Source organism: Lynx canadensis, chromosome A1, assembly GCF_007474595.2.
Source record: "Lynx canadensis isolate LIC74 chromosome A1, mLynCan4.pri.v2, whole genome shotgun sequence".
Classification (NCBI taxonomy): domain Eukaryota; kingdom Metazoa; phylum Chordata; class Mammalia; order Carnivora; family Felidae; genus Lynx; species Lynx canadensis.
Window position 1 is genome coordinate 158,936,984 of NC_044303.2, and position 22,035 is coordinate 158,959,018.

The following is a 22,035-nucleotide window of genomic DNA, read 5'->3' on the forward strand; positions in this document are numbered from 1 at the left end:
TTAGAAGTAAATAGAATTTTTATTTCCAAAAAGGTATTTGCACATTGTTGTAGCAATATTGTTATTTAGAAAATGGACTTCTCCAGAAGCAAATTAACATAAGTTCCTCAGGTGACCAAAATGAAAACCACTATTTCCATGTTTAAGTCAAAATACAAAACAATTAAAAGTATTTTACATTAAAATCTTGGCTTTGTATGTCTTTTAGAAGGTTAATACCTGGGGGTGGAAATTACCAGTGATTCCTGGTTTTATTTCTCAAACCATTAGACTATGCAATACATATAAAAAGAGAATTGTAAACACATTCATGTCACTCTATTCCACAATATATTAGAACACATTGACATTTTTCATATATTCTTTTAAATTTTATAGTATGTTAAACTCATAAAGGCCTTCAAAGACAACTCACTGCCACACTTAAGCTAATATAAATAATTTCAGTTTCACATTATTTATTGGAGACTCTGCCATGACTTAGTGGCAGTGCCAGTAACAAGGTTTTGGGGAATTATAAACTAGGCCAAATATGGAGCAGAGAGAGGAAGCATCACCTACCTAAGTATCAACAGCTCCCAGGTTCAACTTCAAATGAAAGCTTTCTCCTCTAGACCTGAATGTACTCTGCTTTTTTCAGAGGGACACTGTATCACTCAGGGTCCTTGAGGAAATAGACCATACACTCAAATTAGGATTAAGAAGAGTTCTCTAAAAAGGTTTGTTTTTTAAACAAAGGTATGGGGATGGATGTAAGGAACCCACAAGTACTGCTAGGACTATGAAAAGCCAGACTCCCACTTCACCCTCCCCTCATCCTGGAGGGATGAGAGGAGGAATGTTACTACAAGGCAGAGGTGGAGAAGGCTGGGTAAAAAGAAGGCCGCTTCTCAGGAGCCAAGCTTTGGTGGAGGCCACCCGAGGCAACCTGCAAGGGCACCAGGGCAATAAAACACCCCCATCTATTCTCCCCTACCACAGCTCCCATCTGCCCTCCTGGGAGACTGACAGAAGTCAGCAAACAAGCCTGATGACATGTGCCTAAATGTCAGCCCCTGGACATGTGGCAGGGAAGGGAAAGGTGGAACATGCTTAGTCACTGATCCAGGGATTCACTGTTCAGCAGTCCTCACTATGCACAGGTCTTTAAAGGAGAGTGACAAAACAGCTTATGGATGACACACACATGGGGAACAGGGGTTTAGAAAGCACAAGGCTTAAGTATAGGACATAAAACGGTAGAAATAAGCTACTCCTCTACAGTAAGGAACCCACCGCTTGGGTTTAGATTGCAGGGTGACACCTGTCAATAAAATACATGGTAGCAGTAACCCATCGATGAACAATTTAGTAGCCCGTCTTGTCACAGGAATAGTCAAATGAGTAAGAAGGAAATGGAAAAATATCTTCAGAAGCCAAAAGAGCCATCTCTGGTTTGAAAATAATCACATCTGACAAAATTTTAGCATAATGTTACCACAGGAACCACCAAGGAACAAACTGTTAGAGCAGTGCAAGCTTCTCGCTTTGGAGCCACACACTGATTTTATCAAAATTCTTATCCATCCAACGAATGTTTTCCTCAATGGTTTCAATTGTTTGCTGGACACAACGGAGCTGAGAACTGTTTTCTTTCAAGGAGCTGAAGAATCCTTTTACCTTGTAAGGAAAAATCAAATTTTAAAAATCTGTTTTATTGTATTACACAAATAAACTTTCAGGCTAGTTAAAACAAGCCAAAATTGCAGCATTTGCCCAAATTATACATAGAAGGCAGTGCCCCGTGTCTGGGTAGAATTGTGTACACAGAAATTTAAGCTCTACGAAATGAGCTCATGCATCATGATGTCAAATTCTGCATTTTTCTCTGCAGTTTTATTTATTCCCAGTTGCCAGATTCTAAAAGACTTCACTGTATACCGTTTTATAATTAAGGTTTGAGTGTGTTTATTTAATATATATTGTTATATACACACCAATGCAAGCTTAGTTTTTGTTTTTTGTTTTTTTTTAACATATCTAAAAAGCTAAATGTGCAGAGTATCTTCTTTGCCAAGGAAAACAATTTGAACCCCACAAGTGCAGTCTTTCTCCTTGGGCCTGGCCTTGTAGGTCATTACAGAAACAAGAAGGTTATGGTGGAAATCTCCCAAACCGCCAAATTTTTTACACTAATCCGCAATTCATGTATTGTTCCTCCAAGATAAAATCCACACAAAGTTGTCCATGGTTTCAAACAGATAAGACACCGCTGTCTCCTCAAAAATACCTTCCCTGTTTCATGGCTGGGTATCGACTCCTTTAAGCTCACATGAGGAACAGTCTGGCTTTGCAACAGCACTGACTATTGCAGTACTCTCTTTCACCTTTAAAAGGTTCTTAACCTTGTCCTTTATGTTTTCACAGCATTAATCCGTAAGTTTTTGACTCTGTAGACAGGAGGTAAGTCTAGGTCAAGATGCAGTATTTATTAAGCATGGATTCCAGACAGTTATTTTCTTAAAAATCCATGTTGTAGGGGCGTCTGGGTGGCAGTTGGTTGAGTATCCAACTTCCTCTCAGGTCATGATTTTATGGTTCCTGGGTTTGAGTCCCATATGGGACTTGCTGCTGTCAGTGCAGAGCCTGCTTCAGATCCTCTGCCCCCCTTTCTCTGCCCCTCCTCTGCTCACGCTCTCTCTGACTGAGATGTCTCTCTCAAAAATAAACATTTAAAAAAAATCTGTGTTGTAATACCGTATTATAAATTTGGGAATAAGAATAGGCTTTTGAAAGATCAAATTCCAATATTAAATGATTCAGGTTTGTTTTAAAATTGGTACCTCAATACAACTTTTCAACGAGCTGAAGGCCTGCCCTCTGCTGTAGCAACCTAGAAAACACTCAGCATGCCTCATGGGCCTGCATTCAGTTGGAGCTCAGCCTACTGTTACATCCTTTCAGAACTCAAGATTCATACTCAGTTAAAAGAATGACTCCAGGCACTTTACAACAGTCCTATCACATCATTAATTTTACTAATTATTTAATATAAGTTATTTAACTATTTTCAAATTATTTAAAATAATCCTGAAGGAGCCCTTCATGATAGTACCACTAAGAAAACAAAACAAAAAACTGTAAGACCTATAAACGAAGCCAGCTGCTAACCCTTGCCCTTCAACTCTTTTGACCCAAGATTCTCTCTCCTATCTTCATCTACCTTGAGAAATGCATCCTCTCAACTGAGCATTTGATTCAAACCTGCCTCCTTGAGAACATGTTCTGTGCAATAAGTGGTGTGATATAGAGACAGAAAGAAACAGTTTTATCCTACTAACTTGTTTGATCCTTAGTAAACAACTTAACTTGTCTGGGACTCAGTTTTCACTTTGGTAGCAAGAGGATGCTCTTTGCCTTGCAAAGCACAGGTGAGGATGTAGTTATATAATGTGAGTAAAGTGCAGCCCCTAAAACCCAGCTTGTATCAGGGACTCAACCTCATCCCTTTTTTCATGACTGTTTGGCACTTATTCATCCCTCTGGCTGAATTACTGTGTTAGACACTGAGGAGGAGGTAATGAACCAGGCAAGCAGCCTGTCCTCTGGGAGCTTACACTCTGGCTGGGAAAACAATAAGCGGTAAACTATGATTACTTTAAATATACCACCGTGGACAAAACACACTGAGGCTACGATAGTAACTGGGGAAGGGGGTGGCCTGCTTTAGACAGAGTAGTCTGGGAAGGTGACATGTGATCTGAGACCTCTACAGGATAAAATGAGCCTTTCCACTGGCTCCTTTATCCAAGTTAGGGAAAGAGCAAGCCAGGCAGAGGTAAGAAGTTTAGAGGCTTGGGGCACCTGGGTGGCTCAGTTAAGTGTCCAACTTCAGCTCAGGTCTTGATCTCATGGTTCATGAGTTCAAGCCCCATGTCGGGCTTCAGATTTTCTGTCTCCCTCTCTCTGCCCCTCCCCTGCTCTCTTACTTTCTCTCAAAATTAAATAAACATTGAAAAAGAAAGAAGTTTAGAGGCTTAGAGACAAAATAAACACCTGGTAGCCCTGGAACAGGAAGTGGCTGAGTGACTCAAGTGTTGTTGTATGAGGGTGACACAGAAAAGCATGTGAAAATGGGCTGGAGAGGTGGGCAAGAGCCCAGTCATCATGGTCTTGTGCACATGCAAAGGAAAGTCTTGGGATTTATTCCAAGCTGAATAGGTAAGAGTTCATGGAGGAGTCAGTCATGGGTTGATTTTCAGTATTAAATGTGGAAAATGACTTGGTATTGGCAAATTGGGAAGACACGCAGGAGGCTATAGCCATAGGCCAGGCCAGAGATAAGAAAGGCTTGGGGTGGAGTAAAAGCAGACAAGTGCACGGATACAATGTATATGCTGAAAGCCGAGCCAACAAGACTCAGGGAGGAGTTGGATGTCAGGACTGAGAAGGGCTCAAACTAACTCCCACATTTTACCTGTCAGTAAGACACTTTCCCTTCTGATGACATCCAAGATGTCATTTCCATGCTCTACCTCAGGGCCTTTGCACCTGATGTTTCTTTTGCACACGACAACTACATTTCCTTCAGTTTCTGCTCAAAGGTCTCCTAATCATTCCATAGAACAAAGCTCCATCCCGTACCCACTCTCTCCTTACCTTGCATTATTCATCTTAAGAGCATGTAACCACCTGACATAGGTTGATCTGTCTGTAACTGATTCCCCAGTAGAATTTAAGCTCTATGAGGGCCAAGACTTTGTCTACTCTGTTCGCCATCATAGCCCCAGAAACTAAAACCATGTTTGCCTTGTAATAAAAATGTAATGTCTTTAAAGAAATGAGAAAAGACTTGAATAAGCAAGTGAATGAATGAAATGTTTTGTTGCTATAGATCTGGTCTATGGACAGCTGTCTTGCTACTAACAGCCCCTGACTGGTCTTCAGTCATCACATAGAGTAGCTCTGCTGTAGACCTCACTAGAGTTCAATCCTGAATTGTGTGCAATTTTACAAGCCTGCATGAAACTACTGAAAACTAGAGAAAATCAGGGATGCAACAGTTCTTTTGATTTTCAAAGCATTCTCCCTGTATCAAGCTGTATCATGGTGTAACCAGACTATACAATGGAAGTATTCCTAAAAAAAAAAATAGTATTAGGTTCTCAGATTTTATCTAAAGGCAACATATTTTTAAAGCCATGTAAAATTTGTTCTACACCTTTAGAAAACATTATTAGAGAAGGAACACCACACAACAATGACCTAGACATCCACTTCCTCAAAGTTTAAGGCCAGAAGAAAAGTTTGCTTTTGTGGAAAACTTCTACATTTCAGGTTCTCTCTTACCAGACAATAGGAATAACTCCTATGGTTTTCTCATTTTTTGTCTTGACTGCTACGAAGTGGTGATACATTTACAGTTGCAATAAATTATTCTCAGCATAAATCCCTCATACAGTTACCTCTTTCTGTCAATCATGCAGCTTTCTGGTATTTAACATTTCTGTTATATATGGACATTACAAGTTGCCTAAAATTCTTTCTGCAAGTACATGGCATATAAATAAGTAACAAGAAAATCATGAATCTAGATAGTGGAGAACCAAGATTCCAGATTTCCTAACAGCTAGATGATCACATAGGGCATTTATATCTCTAATGATCACTTTTAACATCTGAATAAACAGAGATTAAATGCTTCCAGTAATTTTTAAGCCCTAAAAATTTTAATGGCAGAGCTAAGACTTCTTAACATGTTGACAAAGAGGCATAGTTTTCAATAATTTATTGTAACTGATTTTGGTTGGTGTCCAAAACACCACAGCATCTGAAAAGAACATCTACTAAGTGACAAAATCCATTCCTAACTCCTCATACCCTTTTGCCTACCCCATATTTATTAGCTAATTGTCACTTAAATTTAAAAGTTTTGTTTACCTCCTCAAGCCGTGCTCTTGTGGAGAACTGATTTGTTGTTCCTATTACCATATTTGTTAAAGAAAATGAGCCAAGTTCAAACCTGCAAATTGAAGTTGTCAAGATGTATCATAAAGTATTTATTCACTTAACATGTTTTTAAGTGCCATATAGATTTTACAGGAATTAACTAAAAACTGGTTAGGCAGGAAAAAAAATCTATGACATGATCCGCATCCTCCAATGTGTTAACATACCATTGTAAAATATAAATACACCAACAGCTGAATAAAAGAGGCAGTACCCTAAAGAAAGTGCTAGAGGCTTAGTAAGTGCTATGAGAGCTAGGCAAGTGCAGGTTCAAACAAGCAGAAGTGTTAAAGCAAGACGTGGGTTGAACTGTGCAGAGGAAGGCTAATTGGTCAGCAGATGCAGAAAGGGATTGGAATGGAAAACTGGACTACCCAGATTCGTTAGTTAGCACTAAATTCTGAGTTTTATATTTTCTAAGAATATTTTTAAAGTATCTCTATGTGCTATCTGCAATAAAAAAAAAACACAAACAAACAAAATCCCTTTAGACCATCACTGTTGTTTTACAAACAAAGCTAAAACACAGCCAGGTTAATGGACTTTTCTAGTCACGGCACAATTTTTGGCACTACTTACTTTTGTATAAGTTTATCCCAATTTTCCCTCAGAAACTGCCAGGCCAATGGATATCCCACCGGGTTCCTGCCAACAGCTCTAAGGATATGTGGAAACTCTTGAATTTTTATTTTATCTCCCTTAAAGCTTTCATCTAGTAGCCTAAAATGAGTAAGAGAAGAAATGGTAACAACGAATAGTCCTTGGAAAAGTTGTAAGTCATTTCAATAAAATAATGCGTGAAAGAAAAAAAGCCAATCCGTCAACAATAAAGACCAAATAGGTAACTAGAGTGCTAATAAACCTGCTAGATGTACATAATAAAAATTCACACTTATATAGTGTTCACAACACCCATTCTCATATAATCACATTTGTTCATAAGAGAAAATAAATAAGAAAGGTATATCTAAAGGTATGTATTTCTAAACACGTTCTTTTAAAAATATACAAATATATATTCCTTTAAATATTTTTCCTAATACCTGCTTCTCACTAATTAACTACCATACTCATTAGATGTGTGCCCACTTAACTGTTCCCAGCAGAATAGGCAATTCCTGGCCAAGAGAACAAAAACAACGTCAGAAGCATCTGATGTCATTTAATTCCTCATGGCCATGTAAACACGAATGAATTACTCACCACTGAAGCTTTCCCTCATTCTGGCTAATACTGAGGGCAAATTCAATTTCGTCTTTCTCGGTACTGGACAAAGATGACTGATATTTACTATAAAGAAAATCCCATCCTTCAGGGTTCTGGGCCCCCACAGCGAACACCGCCAAGGTTACATCACTGGGCAGACTGCGGAAAAGAACATACCTAGTGAGAGTCTGAGATGTAGGAAGTGTGTTTGAATGTATAATGGTGACCAATTACAAGCTGATAAACTGGCCTGGTGATCAGAGAAATGTGCCTGGAAATGTCAACAAAAATAACCTCTTTCCTTCAGTTAGATTTTAAGAAAGAAGTACAAGAAAGCATCTAAAATTCAGTTTTAAGTCCCGTTCTCAAAAACATTATGTGAAATTCCCCTTTATAAATACCAACATATCTAACATACGTTAATGATGCTGGTAACTCGACGGGTGGTCACTTTTTAAACCAAAAGAAAGAAATGCAAACTAGACTCAAGAAGTAATCCATGAACAAAGGTCAGGAATCCAACGGGAGCACTGTTTGGAAGCATTTGTTTAAATGGAAGCATGTATACTTTTTGTTTGCTTAATATTTCCTGGAGAGATTTAAGCCCCAAATATAACAGTCCTTGAGTACAGCAAGAATCAATTCCAAATACAGGAAGATCCTACTTTGCTTAGACAGTGTCAGCAGGTATTTATACACACCCCATCAGGGACTTTGGAGGCCCAAAGGAGCTACCTCTATGGCAGGCACTGCCTCTGTTCCTATCCAGGATAGCTGTTTTCGTTCTGACCCTTGCCTCTATTAAATTGGAATTATTCTAATCCTATTTTAACTCTGCAAATATTTGATATATATATTTATATTTATCTGCAAATATTTGATATATGTATTTATATTTATATATATAAATTCCTAGTATTTCTTAAAAGAAAGTTGAGAGATACATAGATAAATCTTAAAAAATAATTTATCTTCTCAAAAAGTACAGCAGAGGAGACTTATCTATACTTTTTTTTCCCTCCCAACATTTAGCACCAATGATGAAAAACAGAAAAGATACCCTTCATATGAGCAAATGGGTTGTTCTATAAACACAGACCTCAAATTTCCACCAGCTTCCTTCCACTCTCTGAAATAGGCTTCTGCCCTCTGTACACACGGCTGATACTTGCACATGCAGGCAAGGAGGAGGAGCTGGCTCCGCAGCATTCGCTGTGAGACTGAGCCCTCATCTGTCCACGTCTGATTATCAATGAGGTCCCTCAGCAGCCTGATGAGAAAGGCCTGCGAGAAAGCCACATGTGTCACCACAATGGTCCCAGGCCATCTCATGTTTTATACAAACCAACACACCCTCGGGATATGGGGATTAATTTTTAAAGCTTAATCCAACTCTTATTTTTAAAATCATGTAATTCTGTTTATATTTAATTATAAAAGGGTCAAAAACAAGAAAAAATGATTTTACTATTTCCATAACATTTGTAAGTATACCTTCATCTATTTAAAAATCAGGATGAACTGCCATTTTTGAAACAAACTAAGAGAGTTGACAGCACTAAATTTTGAGAGCAAATTATACAAAAGGACTTCATGACATTTTGCCAAAAATAATGCTTTTCTGCCTCTTCCTCAAGTACCGGACTCAGCATATCTTAATAGTAACCATCAAAATGCAGTAGTAAAATGAAATAAGTATTTGCAAAAAGAAAGGAGTAACAAATCCATAAAAATTGAGTACAAATTCTTACCACCGTCTGTGCCAGTAAGACCCAAATCTTTGCTAGTTAGTCTAAACACTGAGTTAATTTTGATTTACTTTTCCTTAATATATGTGAGGACATACATATATGAACAATGGTAAGGATGCTTTCCGACACCCACACAAAAGCAAATCAGTTATGTAACTATTCAATTTATTTAAGGCTTCTACCTTGAACTGATTTTCCACTTCCTTCATATCTCTTTTCTCCATCAGTTTATACATAGGTATCAGCTCATTCAAACCTTGGAACACGGGCATAATTTCAGTTTCATGCTTCAAGTATAGGGTTAAATCCAAGGCTTTTTCAATTGATAGCTTTCCATTGCTGGTCAAGAGACACCATGGTTAGCAGTTTAAAAAAAAAAAAATGCAGGAAATCAATTTTTTGTTTCAAAAGATATTTTCATCTCCCAGCCAAACATTAGTCAGATATTAATGCCCCCTTAATAATAGTGACCTTTATATAAGTATCTTTTCTTTCACATATAACACTAGCTTATTTACCATTGTGGAGGAAGTTTCTCGAATAACAGGGCCAGGGCTATCTTGTGGTTAAGAAAAAATGGAGACAGGTCAGCATCTCTCCCTCTGTGAAACAGTGGACTGTGTGTTCAACTTCCAGAGTAAGATGGCAGTTTTCATCAAAATCAGTAATCTTGGTTGCAGAGATTGCCACTCAGTCAAAAGTCTGAGTGTCTGGATTGAACACATTCTTATCTCCATTTCAAAAAGAAACTGAATATAGATGTAAACCCTTCATTATGGAGGCCAGGGGTTAAAAGTCTCAGTGGCAGGGTATATGCTTAGGTAAGTAAACACAAAACCCTTTAAGAATTAAGCAATAATGTTATAGAGGGAAATGGTCTCAGTAACACAGAAACAGCTAGATAAACAACTTCTGCCCTTATCGTCATTGCTTTTTGCCACCTTGAGAAGCCAGAAATGAAGAACTCAACATTTAGAGCAAAGGTACATGGGAAATGAGAACTATAGAATCATTCCTTCCCACATGGGTGACTCCCCTTAGGACTTCAGTTCTGCCTAAATATTGGAGAAGTTTGAGTTTCAGGTTTAGGAATCATTTCCTTTTTTTTTTTTTAAGTTTATTTATTTTTAAGTATTTATTTTGAGATAGGGAGAGGGAGAGAGGGAGAGAGGGAATCCTAAGGAGGCTCCTTGCTGTCAGCACAGAGCCCAACAAAGGACTCAATCTCACAAAATGAACCATGAGATCATGACCTGAGCCAAAATCCAAGAGTTGGGCACTTAACTGACTGAGCGCCTAGGAACCATTTCCTTAAAAGCCATTGTCATAAGGCAAAAAATTAGAGTGAACACTGTCCTTAACAACTCAAAGATCATTTGGTTAGTCCACATTTTATGAGCAAGTTCCATACAGCTGCTGTGAAGTTCAGGTATCCAGTTTGAGCAGTTGGGGGGAGAAAATTTTTAATGAAAGAGTCACAATGCAAAAACTTGGTACTGAGACACTTGGTCTTCTAAGGTTTCCAGAATGTGAAGGACCCAGCAGGGCAGAAACCTCCCGTATTATAGCAGGGCCAGAAAAGCTGCAGGACAAAGGGCTTCTTCAGAATGTTGATCTCCTGATTTTCTACACCCTTTTGCATCAGTCTGAGTTGTTAATGAAAAACATCAGGGGCGCCTGGGTGACTCTGTCAGCTAAGTGTCTGACTTCAGCTCAGGTCACGATCTCGCAGTTCATGAGTTCAAGCCCCGTGTCGGGCTCTGTGCTGACACCTCGGAGCCTGGAGTCTGCTTCGGATTCGGTGTCTCCCTCTCTGTGCCCTTCCCCTTCCCCTGCTCACATTCTGCCTCTCTCATGGTCTCTTAAAAATAAAATAAAAACATTAAAAAAAAAAGATTAAAATACAGGTCACTTCCTTTACCTTACTCTGCAAACACAGACACATGGCTAACCATGAGACTAAAAGCAACCTTGGATTGTAAGAAGAACTTAGGGGAAGACACCTTTCAACTTCTAATTAGCAAGTAATCATTTTCATCTTTAGAAATCAAGCATTCAAATGCTAACAGCTGCTTTCAGAAATAAACCAAGACCCTGAGGAGTTTGTATTACCTGACAAGCTGAAATGCATTGTTAATGAGACTGGCCCGATCATTGCTGCTGATTGTTGTATGTGCTCCTCTTAAAAGACCACTCAAAGAATTCCATCCATCATCCTCATAATGCACAATGTAATAGCCATTCATTCCAACATTAAATTTGATCCATTCTACCTCTTCTGGGAGAATGAGCACATCTAGAGCAAATAAAATAAATCATAGTTCCATTTTCTCTCTTCACTGATGAAAGCTTTTCTGATCAGAGACTGGACAAAGAAACTAAAGGGAAGTTTAATATTGAACAATTTTAATACTGAAATGAGTTTCATATTGAACACATTTATTTTAGAAACCATAAAAGCCCATTCCAATAGGTAAAAGCCAATACTAGCTTGAGACACCAATTTTTTTCAGATTTACAGATCTAGGGGAAGAATACAGCCACATTTCAGGTTATACATACAAAATAATCCAGCAATGTTAACAAAATAATAGGGAATTTTCACTAGTAAGCCCTCCTACTTAGCATTATATAATTCAACTGCTTTAATCTTGGTCTGGCAAGATTACTGGCTTTTTGACACAAGAGAATATTTTGATCCTTCTATCTTCACTAAAATTGAAAGCCAAAGATTTGCTTTCAATAAAGGTTACTGAATATATTGAATATATTGAATAAAGGTTGACCTGGTCTTTAGGTTTTAACCAAGATAAACAGTACAACAAACTGAGTACCTAAGTCTTACACATTTCCAGTTTCTTAACTTATCCTGGTTATTTCTACAAGAAGTTACCTGTTTTTAGGAGTACTGATGCATAGGGGCACTTGTACCCCAATGTTCATAGCAGCACTCTCAACAATAGCCAAATTATGGAAAGAGCCTAAATGTCCATCAACTGATGAATGGATAAAGAAATTGTGGTATATATACACAATGGAATACTACGTGGCAATGAGAAAAAATGAAATATGGCCTTTTGTAGCAACGTGGATGGAACTGGAGAGTGTAATGCTAAGTGAAATAAGCCATACAGAGAAAGACAGATACCATATGGTTTCACTCTTATGTGGATCCTGAGAAACTTAACAGGAACCCATGGGGGAGGGGAAGGAAAAAAAAAAAAACAAAAAAAAGAGCTTAGAGTGGGAGAGAGCCAAAGCATAAGAGACTGTTAAAAACTGAGAACAAACTGAGGGTTGATGGGGGGTGGGAGGGAGGGGAGGGTGGGTGATGGGTATTGAGGAGGGCACCTTTTGGGATGAGCACTGGGTGTTGTATGGAAACCAATTTGTCAATAAATTTCATATTAAAAAAAAAAAAAAAGAAGTTACCTGTTTTTGTCTTCAGCAAAAATCTCTGGACTGAGTCTGATTTGCTCGTAATGAATGTCAATGGAACATGCCACAGGTACCTTCAAGAAAGGATGCATTATTTGTTGACTTACTTCAACAGTTATTAAATCATCTATCATATGCCAGACACCGGCTAGTTTAAAAGATGGTACCAAAACTATTACAGCCAAGAGGTCAAAACAACACCAGCCTGTTTTCCTGCCTTGCAAGGGGTGCCAGCTCAGGCAATGTTCATTCTTCTTGGACTTCTCAGTAGAGCTAGCAATGTGAGCTCCAGGGAGCCCTGGCATCCTTTGCAGTGGTTGGCTGATTGGAACTCAGAGGTCCTACCTTAAAAACCCTGACCACTATTAATGGAATAAATTGCCATCATGTGGCCCCTAAATACTCTGTTAAAAATACAACATCACTTCCGTAAAATTCCTGCCAATGATGCACAACCTGAATCTCATCATGAAAAACAGCAGAAAATAAAAAATGGAGGACATTCTATTAAGAAAAGCGGCCTGTACTCTTCAAAAATGCCAAGGTCAAGAAAGAAAAAAGTTGAGGAACTGTTTAAGGAAGCAAAGAAAAAAAAAAAAAACACAAAACTGAACATGGGTGACAATACAATGTGATCCTATATTAAATCCTGAATGAGAATTTTTGTTTCTTTTGCTATATAGTATTACAACAACTGGAAAACTGAAATCAACTTTACAGATAAAAGGATTATATCAATTTCATTTCATAAGTTTGATAATTATACTGTGCTTACACAAGTCAACATTCTTGTTTTTATGAAAATATCACACTGAACTATTTCAGGGTACAACTACCTTCAGCTAAGAAAAAATACAAGCTCCTCTGGATCCAAGAGGGCAGCACAGGAAGACACCAAACTCACCTCCTCCTGTGAATACACCAAATCTATACCTACATATGGAGGGCACCTGTTGGGATGAACACTGATGTTGTATGGAAACCAATTTGACAATAAATTTCATATTAAAAAAAAAAAAACTATCCCTACATATAGAACAACTCCTCCTGAAAAAGAACGGAGGGCTGCCTGAATAGCTTCTGCACAACAAATGACAGAGGGACCACACAAAGAAGGCAGAGACAGAGACAAGATAATAAAAGGAACCCCAACCTAACACAGTGAGGGAAGGATATTACCAGAGGCTCCACAGGCAGACTTGCCTGCCCTTGGAAATGACAAATAGAAATCTAAAGGACAACTAGATTATAAGTGAAGAAAATCCAGTGACTAATTCTAGAGAATCTACCAAAGAGTGGGGAAATTTCTAGAACTCTCTGCAGTCATAGGCTCTGGTGAGCATCACTGTTTATATTCCCCCTAAACCATGATATTGTGGACAGGAGCGGGGTTCAGTCACTATAGCCAGCTGGCTAGAGACACCCCAGCAAGTCTAAGGACCCTAGCCCACACCAGCTCCAGATGTCCTGCTAGGGTGGCCCCAGAATGGTACCCTGGGACTCTCCTGGCTTATGCCCACTCTAGCCCCAGCCATCTTGCCATTGGCAGCCTTAGGGCAGGGTAGCCTAGGACCCCATGGACTGCACCTGTTCCCACTCCAGGTCTAGACATTCCACCAGGGCTGCATCCCCTCCAACTCCAGCTGTTTTCAGGGTGGCCCAGGGAAAGAATGCTCCAGAACCTCAAGCCCATGCACACTCCAGCTCCAGCTATTCCACCAGGGCAGCCACAGCACAGAATGTCTGGGAACTCTGGGCCCATTCCCAATCCAGCTCCAGCCATCCCACCAAGACAACCTTGGTGCAATTTGCCCTAGGACACTCCCCGCCATCCCACTTCAGCTTCCGCTGGACAGCCAAAACCACTAGGCACACACAATCTACACAGGGGATGCTCCCGTGTAAGGCCAGTCCATTAAAGACCAGGAGAAGTAGCTCTTCCACCTAACTCATAGAAATATACATATGAAATGAAACAAACTAAAGAAACAGAGGATTATAATTCCAACAAAAGAAAATGAGAAAATTCCAGAAAAAAACTCTAATGAAATACAGGTAAATAATTTACCTGATAAAGAGTTCAAAGTAATGGTCATAGAGAGGTTCACTGAACTAAGGAGAAGAATGGAAGAACACAGTGAGAACTTCAATAAATATTCAGAAAATGTAAGAAAGTACCAGATAGAAGTCACAGAGCTGAATAACAACTTAAATGAAAAATACAATAGAAACAATCAGCAGCAGATTAGACGATACAGAGCAGATCAATAATCTGGAAAATAGAATAGTGGAAATCACCCAATCAGAATAGCAAAAAGAAAAAATAATTAAAAATGAGGATAGGATATAAGGGACCTGTGGTGCAACATCAACTGACAAACATTCACATTATAGTGATCCCAGAAGGAGAAGAGGGAAAGAAAGGGGCAGAAAACGTATTTAAACAAATAATGGTTAAAACTTCACAATGCTGAGGAAGGAAATAAACATCCAGGTCCAAAAAGCACAGAAACTGCCAAACAAGATGAATCCAAAGAGATTCACACCAAGACATACTATAATTACAATGTTAACAGTTAAAGAGAAAATATTAAAGGCAGCAATATAAAAACAAAATGTCACAAAGAAGGGAAACCCATAAGACTATCAGCTGATTTTTCAGCACAAACTTTGCAGACCAGAAGGGAGTGACAGAATATATTTAAAGTGATAAAAGGGAAAAACTTAAAGCCAAAATAACCCACCAAGCAAGGTTAATATTCAGAAAAGAAAGAGAGAGAAAGAGTTTCTAGCACAAGCAAAAGATAAAGGAGTTCATGATGACTATCCAACATTATAAGAAATGTTAAGGAATCTTCTTTAAGAAAAAAACAAAAGGCCATAATTAGAAATAAGAAAAAGAGAACTACAAGCCAATCTCTCTAATGAATATAAATGCAAATATCCTCAATAAAATATTAGCAAACCTAATCCAACAATACATTAAAAAAAATCATATACCACCATCAAGCCAGATTTATTCCCAGGATGCAAAGGTGGTTCAATATTCACACACTCACACAAAAATTAACATATGTCACATTAATAAGAGAAAAGATAAAAAACCCTATGATCATTTCAATAGATACGGAAAAAAACACTGAGCAAAGTACATCAATCCGTGATAAAAACCATCTGCAAAGTAGGTCTAGAGGGAACATGCCTCAATATAGTAAAGGCCTTATGTGCAAAACCCACAACCAACATCATACTCAATGGTAAAAAACTGAGAGCTTTTTCTCTAAGGTCAGGAAAAAGATAAGGATGTCCACTCTCACCAGTTTTATTCAACATAGTACTGGAAGTCCTAGCCACAGCAATTAAACATAAAGAAATAAAAGGCATCCAAATTGATAAGGAGGAAATAAAACTCTCATTATTTTCAGATGACATGATACCATACATAGAAAACCCTGAAGACTCGACTAAAAAAAAAACTACTTACTAGAAGTGATAAATGAATCCAGTGAAGTCACAGGATATAAATCAATGGACAGAGATCTGTTACACCTCTATACACTAATAATGAAACAGGAGAAAGTGAAATTAAGAAAACAATCTATTTACAATTGCACCAGAAACAATAAAATATCTAGGAATAAACTTAAACAGGTGAAAGAGCTGGACTCTGAAAATATAAAACACTGATGAAAGAAATTCAAGACAATGGAAAGAAATGGAAAGACATTCCATGCTCATGGAATGGAAGAATACTGTTAAAATGTCTACAGCACCCAAAGCAATCTATGGATTTAATGCAATTCCAATTAAAATACCAATTGCATTTTTCATAGAGTTAGAACAAACAATCCTAAAATTTGTATGAAACAAAAGACCTCTTGAAAAAAAATCTTGAAAAAGAAAAACAGAACTGGAGGTGTCACAATGCCAGATTTCAGGTTATATTACAAAATGGGAGTAATTAAAGCAGTATGGTACTGGTATAAAACAGTGTTGGGAAAACTGGACAGCTACATGCAAAAGAATGACCTGGGCCACTTTCTTTCACCATACACAATAATAAACTCAAAATGGATTAAAGACGTAAATGTGAGACCTGAAAAGATAAAAATCCTAGAAGAGAGCACAGGCAGTTGGCCACAACAACATTTTTCTAGATGTCTCCTGAGGCAAGGGAAATAAAACCAAAAATAAATGATTGGGACTACATAAAAATAAAAAGGTTCTTCACGGTGAAGGAAACAACCAACAAAACTAAAGCGCAACCTACAGAATGGGAAATATTTGCCAATGACATATCCAATAAAGGGTTAGTATCCAAAATATATAAAGAACTTATAACTCAACACCCAAAAAATGATCCAATTAAAAAATGAGAAGACATGAACGGACATTTCTCCAAACAAGACATACAGATAGCTAACAGACACATGAAAAGATGCTCAACATCACCTATCAGGGAATTACAATTCAAAACTACAATGAGATTTCACCTTACACCTGTCGGAAGGGCTAGCATTAAAAACCCAAGAAACAAATGTTGGCAAAGATGTGGAGAAAAAGGAACCTTTATGCACTATTGGTGAAAATGCAAACTTGTGCAGCCACTGTGGATCGCAGTATGGAGATTCCTCAAAAACTTAAAAATAGAACTACCCTATGATCCAGTAATCACAGTAGTGGGTATCTACCGAAGGAATATGAAGACACTAATTTGAAGGGACACATGAATCGTAATGTTTATAGCAGCATTATTTACAATAGCCAAATTAGGGAAACAGCCCAAGTATCCATCAAGAGATGAATGGATACAGATGTGGTGTGTGTGTGTGTGTGTGTGTGCGTGTGTGCGTGTGTGTGTGTGTATGAACATTACTCAGCCATAAAAAGGAATGAAATCGTGCCATTTCCAAAGATGTGGATGGAGCTAGGGAGTATAATGCTAAGTGAAGTAAGTCAGTCAGAGAAACACAAATACCATATGATTTCACTCATATGTGGAATTTAAGAAACAACAACAAAAAATGAGGAAAAGAAATAAGATAGAAACCACAAAGTAGCCTCTTAGCTATAGAGAACAAACTGATGTTTACCAGATGGAAGATGGGTGGGGGGATGGGTGAAATAGGTGATGGGGAATCATTATTACCATAATGAAAAGAAAAGAAAAGAAAAGAAAAGAAAAGAAAAGAAAAGAAAAGAAAAGAAAAGAAAAGAAAAGAAAGGAAAAAAGAAAAAAATAAGAGTAGGCAAGAATGTTGAGAAAATGGAAGGCTCCATTTTCCTATTGGTGAGAACGTAAATTGGTGCAGTCACTATCATAAATAGTATGTAGATTGCTCACAAAATTAAAAATAGAACTCCAATATGGATCCAGCAATTCCACTTCTGGGTATTTATTCAAAGAAAATGAAAACATACATCTGAAGAGATACATGCGCCTGTATTGTTCACTGCAGTATTGTTTAATCATAGCAAGATACAGAAGCAACCTAAGTGTCTATTGATAAATGGATGAAGAAGATGTGGTGTGTGTATGTCTATACATATACAATAGTATACACATACACCTATATACATACACACACACAGTGGAGTATTAACCATAAAAAAGAATGAACTCTTCCCATATGCAATTAACAGACATAGACCTAGAACATATTATGTCAAGTGAAGTAAGTCATACAGATAAAGACAGATACAACTAGATTTCACCTATATGTGTAATCTGAAAAACAAAACACACAAAACAGAAAGACTCATAAATAAGGAAGCAGGGGGTGGAGATGGGATGAAATAGGTAAAGAAGATTAAAAGATACAAACTTCTAGTTATAAAATAAGTAAGTCATGGGATGTAATTTACAGCATAAAGCGTATTGTCAATAATGTAATACCTTTATTTAGTGACAGATGGTAACAGGACTTATCATTGTTATCATTTTGTAATGCATAAAATACATTGAATCAGTAGGATTTATACCTAAACTACTAGGATATTAATTATACTTTAATAATACATGTTATTTAGAGACCATATAAAAGATATAGATATAGAGAGTATATTTTTTTTAACTGTTGGGTATTTTGGATTACACATGGAAAGGTTTTATCTTAGGTTGTATATACATACTTTGGGTTATAACTGTAAAGACACAGAGGAGAAAAGGGGAGGGAGGAGGAGAACGAGAATGATAAAGCAAATGTGGTTAAGAGTTAACATATATGTTAACCTGGGTAAAGAATCTTTGTGTTCTTCTTGCAACTTCTCTGTAAGTGTGAAATTATTTCAAAATAAATTTTTTTACATACGGCCTATCAAGAGTCAATCAAGTTGCCACATCTCCTTTCCACTGATGTCTCTCTGAAGTGTTAAAGCTGAACAGGTCCCAGGATCTAACGTGGACTTCCAAAAGAGATCTGAGTCTCTCATAATCCCCAGAAGTCACCTAAATGTTTATGCCCTCAGTGAAAACCCAAATGCCAGGCACTATTGTAATTTAGCAGTGGTCACTTCAAGTCAGTAACTGGAAATTACCATCCTATCAAACTACACAATGTGAGAATGTCAAAATAATTACATATAATCAGCTTTAGGGAGATGAACCAAGGTTTAAAGCCACTGTTATCCTTTTGGGAAGACAGTGTTGTGTAATCACCTTTATAGGATACATAGCTTTCATTGAAATATTTCAGCATCTATTAAGAGCACTCTGAAAAATAAGATTTCATCGTACAAGGCAGGTGGTACCTAGGCAACAAAATGAGCTTTTCTCTATGAATGTTACCCAGTTTCTGAGGCGTCATCAGGTCCTTTCCTGTAGTGCTCTTGCTTCATGTGTACATTCCTCCCTCTCACCGTGATGGTTATCAGGGGAAAGCCTTTTTGCAGCGTCCACGTGTTCATCATGGTTTTCACATCAAGGCCTTCCTGACGCCAGTGCTGATTTATACACAGAAAAAAACCGACATGTGACCACTCGCCCAACTCTAATAGAGAACCCAAGCTTGCGCTCACAGGGTTACTTCCTGTTGACAACCTCTGTGAGGCTTTTTCCTCATCCCTTCCTTGGCTCATCAGACCCTGTCCTCCTTCCTCCCTTCCCCACACTGTCTTCTGCCATAGCATTCCCACTAGAGCACTGATTACTTCTTTTCATTCTCTTCCTCTATCTACATGTGTAGGTCATGTCTTGAGAGCATGTATCTGGTTCTACCAAGCATACCTTGGGCTTGGCACACCGCACAAAGCAGGCATGGGAATGAAGGCAGAGAAGGGAGACAAAATGGCCAGGCATTCAACACCTATATATCATTACTGGCTCCCAGAGAAGCAACGCGGGGCGGGAGGAGGCGGAAATCATCAGTCAACAGCCTGTACTTCCTAAGTGGTAACATCAAGATAGTCCACACTCAACAGTCATAAATTCAAAGGAGAATACATTTTTGATACTAAAAAAGCTTCTGGAAAGAGCCTAAATGCCCATCAATTGATGAGTGAATAAAGAAGATGTGGTTTATATATACAATGGAATAGTACTTAGCAATGAGAAAAAATGAAATCATGCCATTTACAGCAACATGGATGGAACTGGAAGGTATTATGCTGAGTGAAATAAGTCAGCCAAAGAAGGACAGATATCATCTGCTTTCACTCATATGTGGAACTTGAGAAACTTAACAGAAGACCATAGGGGAAGGGAAGGGGAAAAAATAGTTACAAACAGAGAGGCAGGGAGGCAAACCACAACAGACTCTTAAATACAGAGAAAAAACTGAGGGTGGATGGGGGGGTTGGGGAGAGGGGAAAGTGGGTGACGGGCAATGAGGAGGGCACTTGTTGGGATGAGCACTGGGTGTTGTATGTAAGCCAATCTGACAATAAATTATATTAAAAGAAAAGAAAGATAACACTCAAAAATAAAAAAAAGCTTCTAAAGATATTTAAGAGCTAGTAAAAAAAGACAAAACATGCTACATAACAATCTAGAAATTACTGAATAAAACGATCTCTAAAAACCAAAAGCCAAAAAAATTAAAATATGGTGAATAAAATTTAGTTGAATCTGTGGATTTAACCTCCACCACCTAGGAAAATATACCACAAGTCCAGATAAACAGACTCACATTGTTTTGTGACTCAAACATTATGAATTCTTCACAGCTTAACAGTTAAACACATGAATTAAATCTAAATTCAGATCCCCACTCTGTAATTTACTAAGCATAGGCTTTTGGATTCCATATTCCCAATCTGTTAAAATAGAAGTAAAAGTACCCCACTCATGGTCTTATTCTGCAAAGTAAAGGAGGTAATGTACCTAAGTGCTTATTAGCACTTGCCTGACACATAGTAAGCTCTCCAGAATGTTCACTGCCCTTATTTGTTGTTTCACAAATGAAGACCTATGGAAATGATCCATATAGCCTGACTGATACAGACCCCATCTACCATAGAAACATGCCATACATTCACTGCTTTACAGAGAATGAAGCTCAACAAATCAGTACCAGTGATATCTGTTACCCAAGAATGCTATTCAACTCCCTGGTGTAGATAGTTCTCAAAAGAAATTATAAAAGACTGTCGGTCTGGTATAGTTTAAACACAATCTTTTGTAGAGAAGAATGACAGAATGAAGGGCCTCAAAGAGTTTGGCACAGAGGTTTCCTTCAAAGAATGCGGACTCAAAATATGTGCTTAGGGGTAGCATGTAGAGATCTAACAACTTACTGAGGATGAGGATGAATGTGCACCCCTGGAGCAAAAGCCATCCATTCTTTGTGTGTCATCGGCAGGACAAATCTAAAAACCAAAAATAAACATATTATTCTCAGTTCTGTAGAAAACACTCATGATTCTGCTCAGATGGATTAATATGGTATAGGAAAAACAAAACAAAACATGATAATAAGCATGTGGATTCCGAAAATAGAGATAAATAAAACCATACTCACACTTGCCATACTATTCCACAGGTCCTCATTTTTTGTGTTTTTGTAGCTATACTTCTGGAGATACTGTACAATACCACTTTTAAATGCATCAGCACTGAGATAATCCCTTAGCATATTCAGAATACAAGCTCCCTGAAAAGACAATGTCAAGTATCGTTATAGTTTAATCATCTAACCCACAATCACACTTTAAAAAAAAAATTTTTAAAGAAAGTAGGTTAAACCTAAACCTGTCTAGGGAGGGGATTGAACAGGACTGTTTTTGTTCTTTCTCAGTCCACTAAGCAGCCAAGTCTCCCACAGGGCAAACTAACATCATGGCCCATTCCCATTACTCACAGGTCAGCAAACGGTACAGCATCAACACTGAACCCTGGACCACCACCTGCCTTCCCCACTGCCACTCTAGTGCAGCAGTGGGGGCAGAAGGTCCAAGAGGTAGAAGCAAAGGTACCGGTTAAGGAAGGGAGGGGAGCACAGACAGCTGGAGCATAGAAGGCAAGAGTAACAATGAGAAAAGAGAATTCCTACATACCCTGTGTTCCTGGGTTAAGAGCTCTTTTCCCCTCCACCCCCATTCATGTGGATTGTAGATCACAAACTCAAATGCCTCTAATGGATAAGGGACATAAATGAGGGAATTCGTTCAAGGGTAAAAAAAACTTTTCTGTTTAGGTTGTTTCTTCCCCTCCACC

At 38.1% G+C, this 22,035-nt stretch overlaps 1 protein-coding gene across 3 annotated transcripts in view; it reads right to left on the bottom strand.

The window, feature by feature from the left end:
- ERAP1 (endoplasmic reticulum aminopeptidase 1) overlaps nucleotides 1-22,035 on the bottom strand; it is a 47,677-nt gene continuing 25,642 nt past the window's right edge. For all 3 annotated transcript variants that reach the window (XM_030325280.1, XM_030325287.1, XM_030325297.1), the window contains exons 9-19: nucleotides 21,341-21,472; nucleotides 21,117-21,188; nucleotides 19,171-19,325; nucleotides 12,378-12,457; nucleotides 11,058-11,241; nucleotides 9,128-9,284; nucleotides 8,294-8,478; nucleotides 7,192-7,353; nucleotides 6,568-6,708; nucleotides 5,920-6,001; nucleotides 1-1,659 (exon numbers count right to left, since the gene is read on the bottom strand). In XM_030325280.1, coding sequence (XP_030181140.1) covers nucleotides 1,504-1,659; nucleotides 5,920-6,001; nucleotides 6,568-6,708; nucleotides 7,192-7,353; nucleotides 8,294-8,478; nucleotides 9,128-9,284; nucleotides 11,058-11,241; nucleotides 12,378-12,457; nucleotides 19,171-19,325; nucleotides 21,117-21,188; nucleotides 21,341-21,472 — 1,506 coding nt within the window. In that variant the 3' untranslated portion in view covers nucleotides 1-1,503. The remainder of the gene's footprint in view (nucleotides 1,660-5,919; nucleotides 6,002-6,567; nucleotides 6,709-7,191; nucleotides 7,354-8,293; nucleotides 8,479-9,127; nucleotides 9,285-11,057; nucleotides 11,242-12,377; nucleotides 12,458-19,170; nucleotides 19,326-21,116; nucleotides 21,189-21,340; nucleotides 21,473-22,035) is intronic.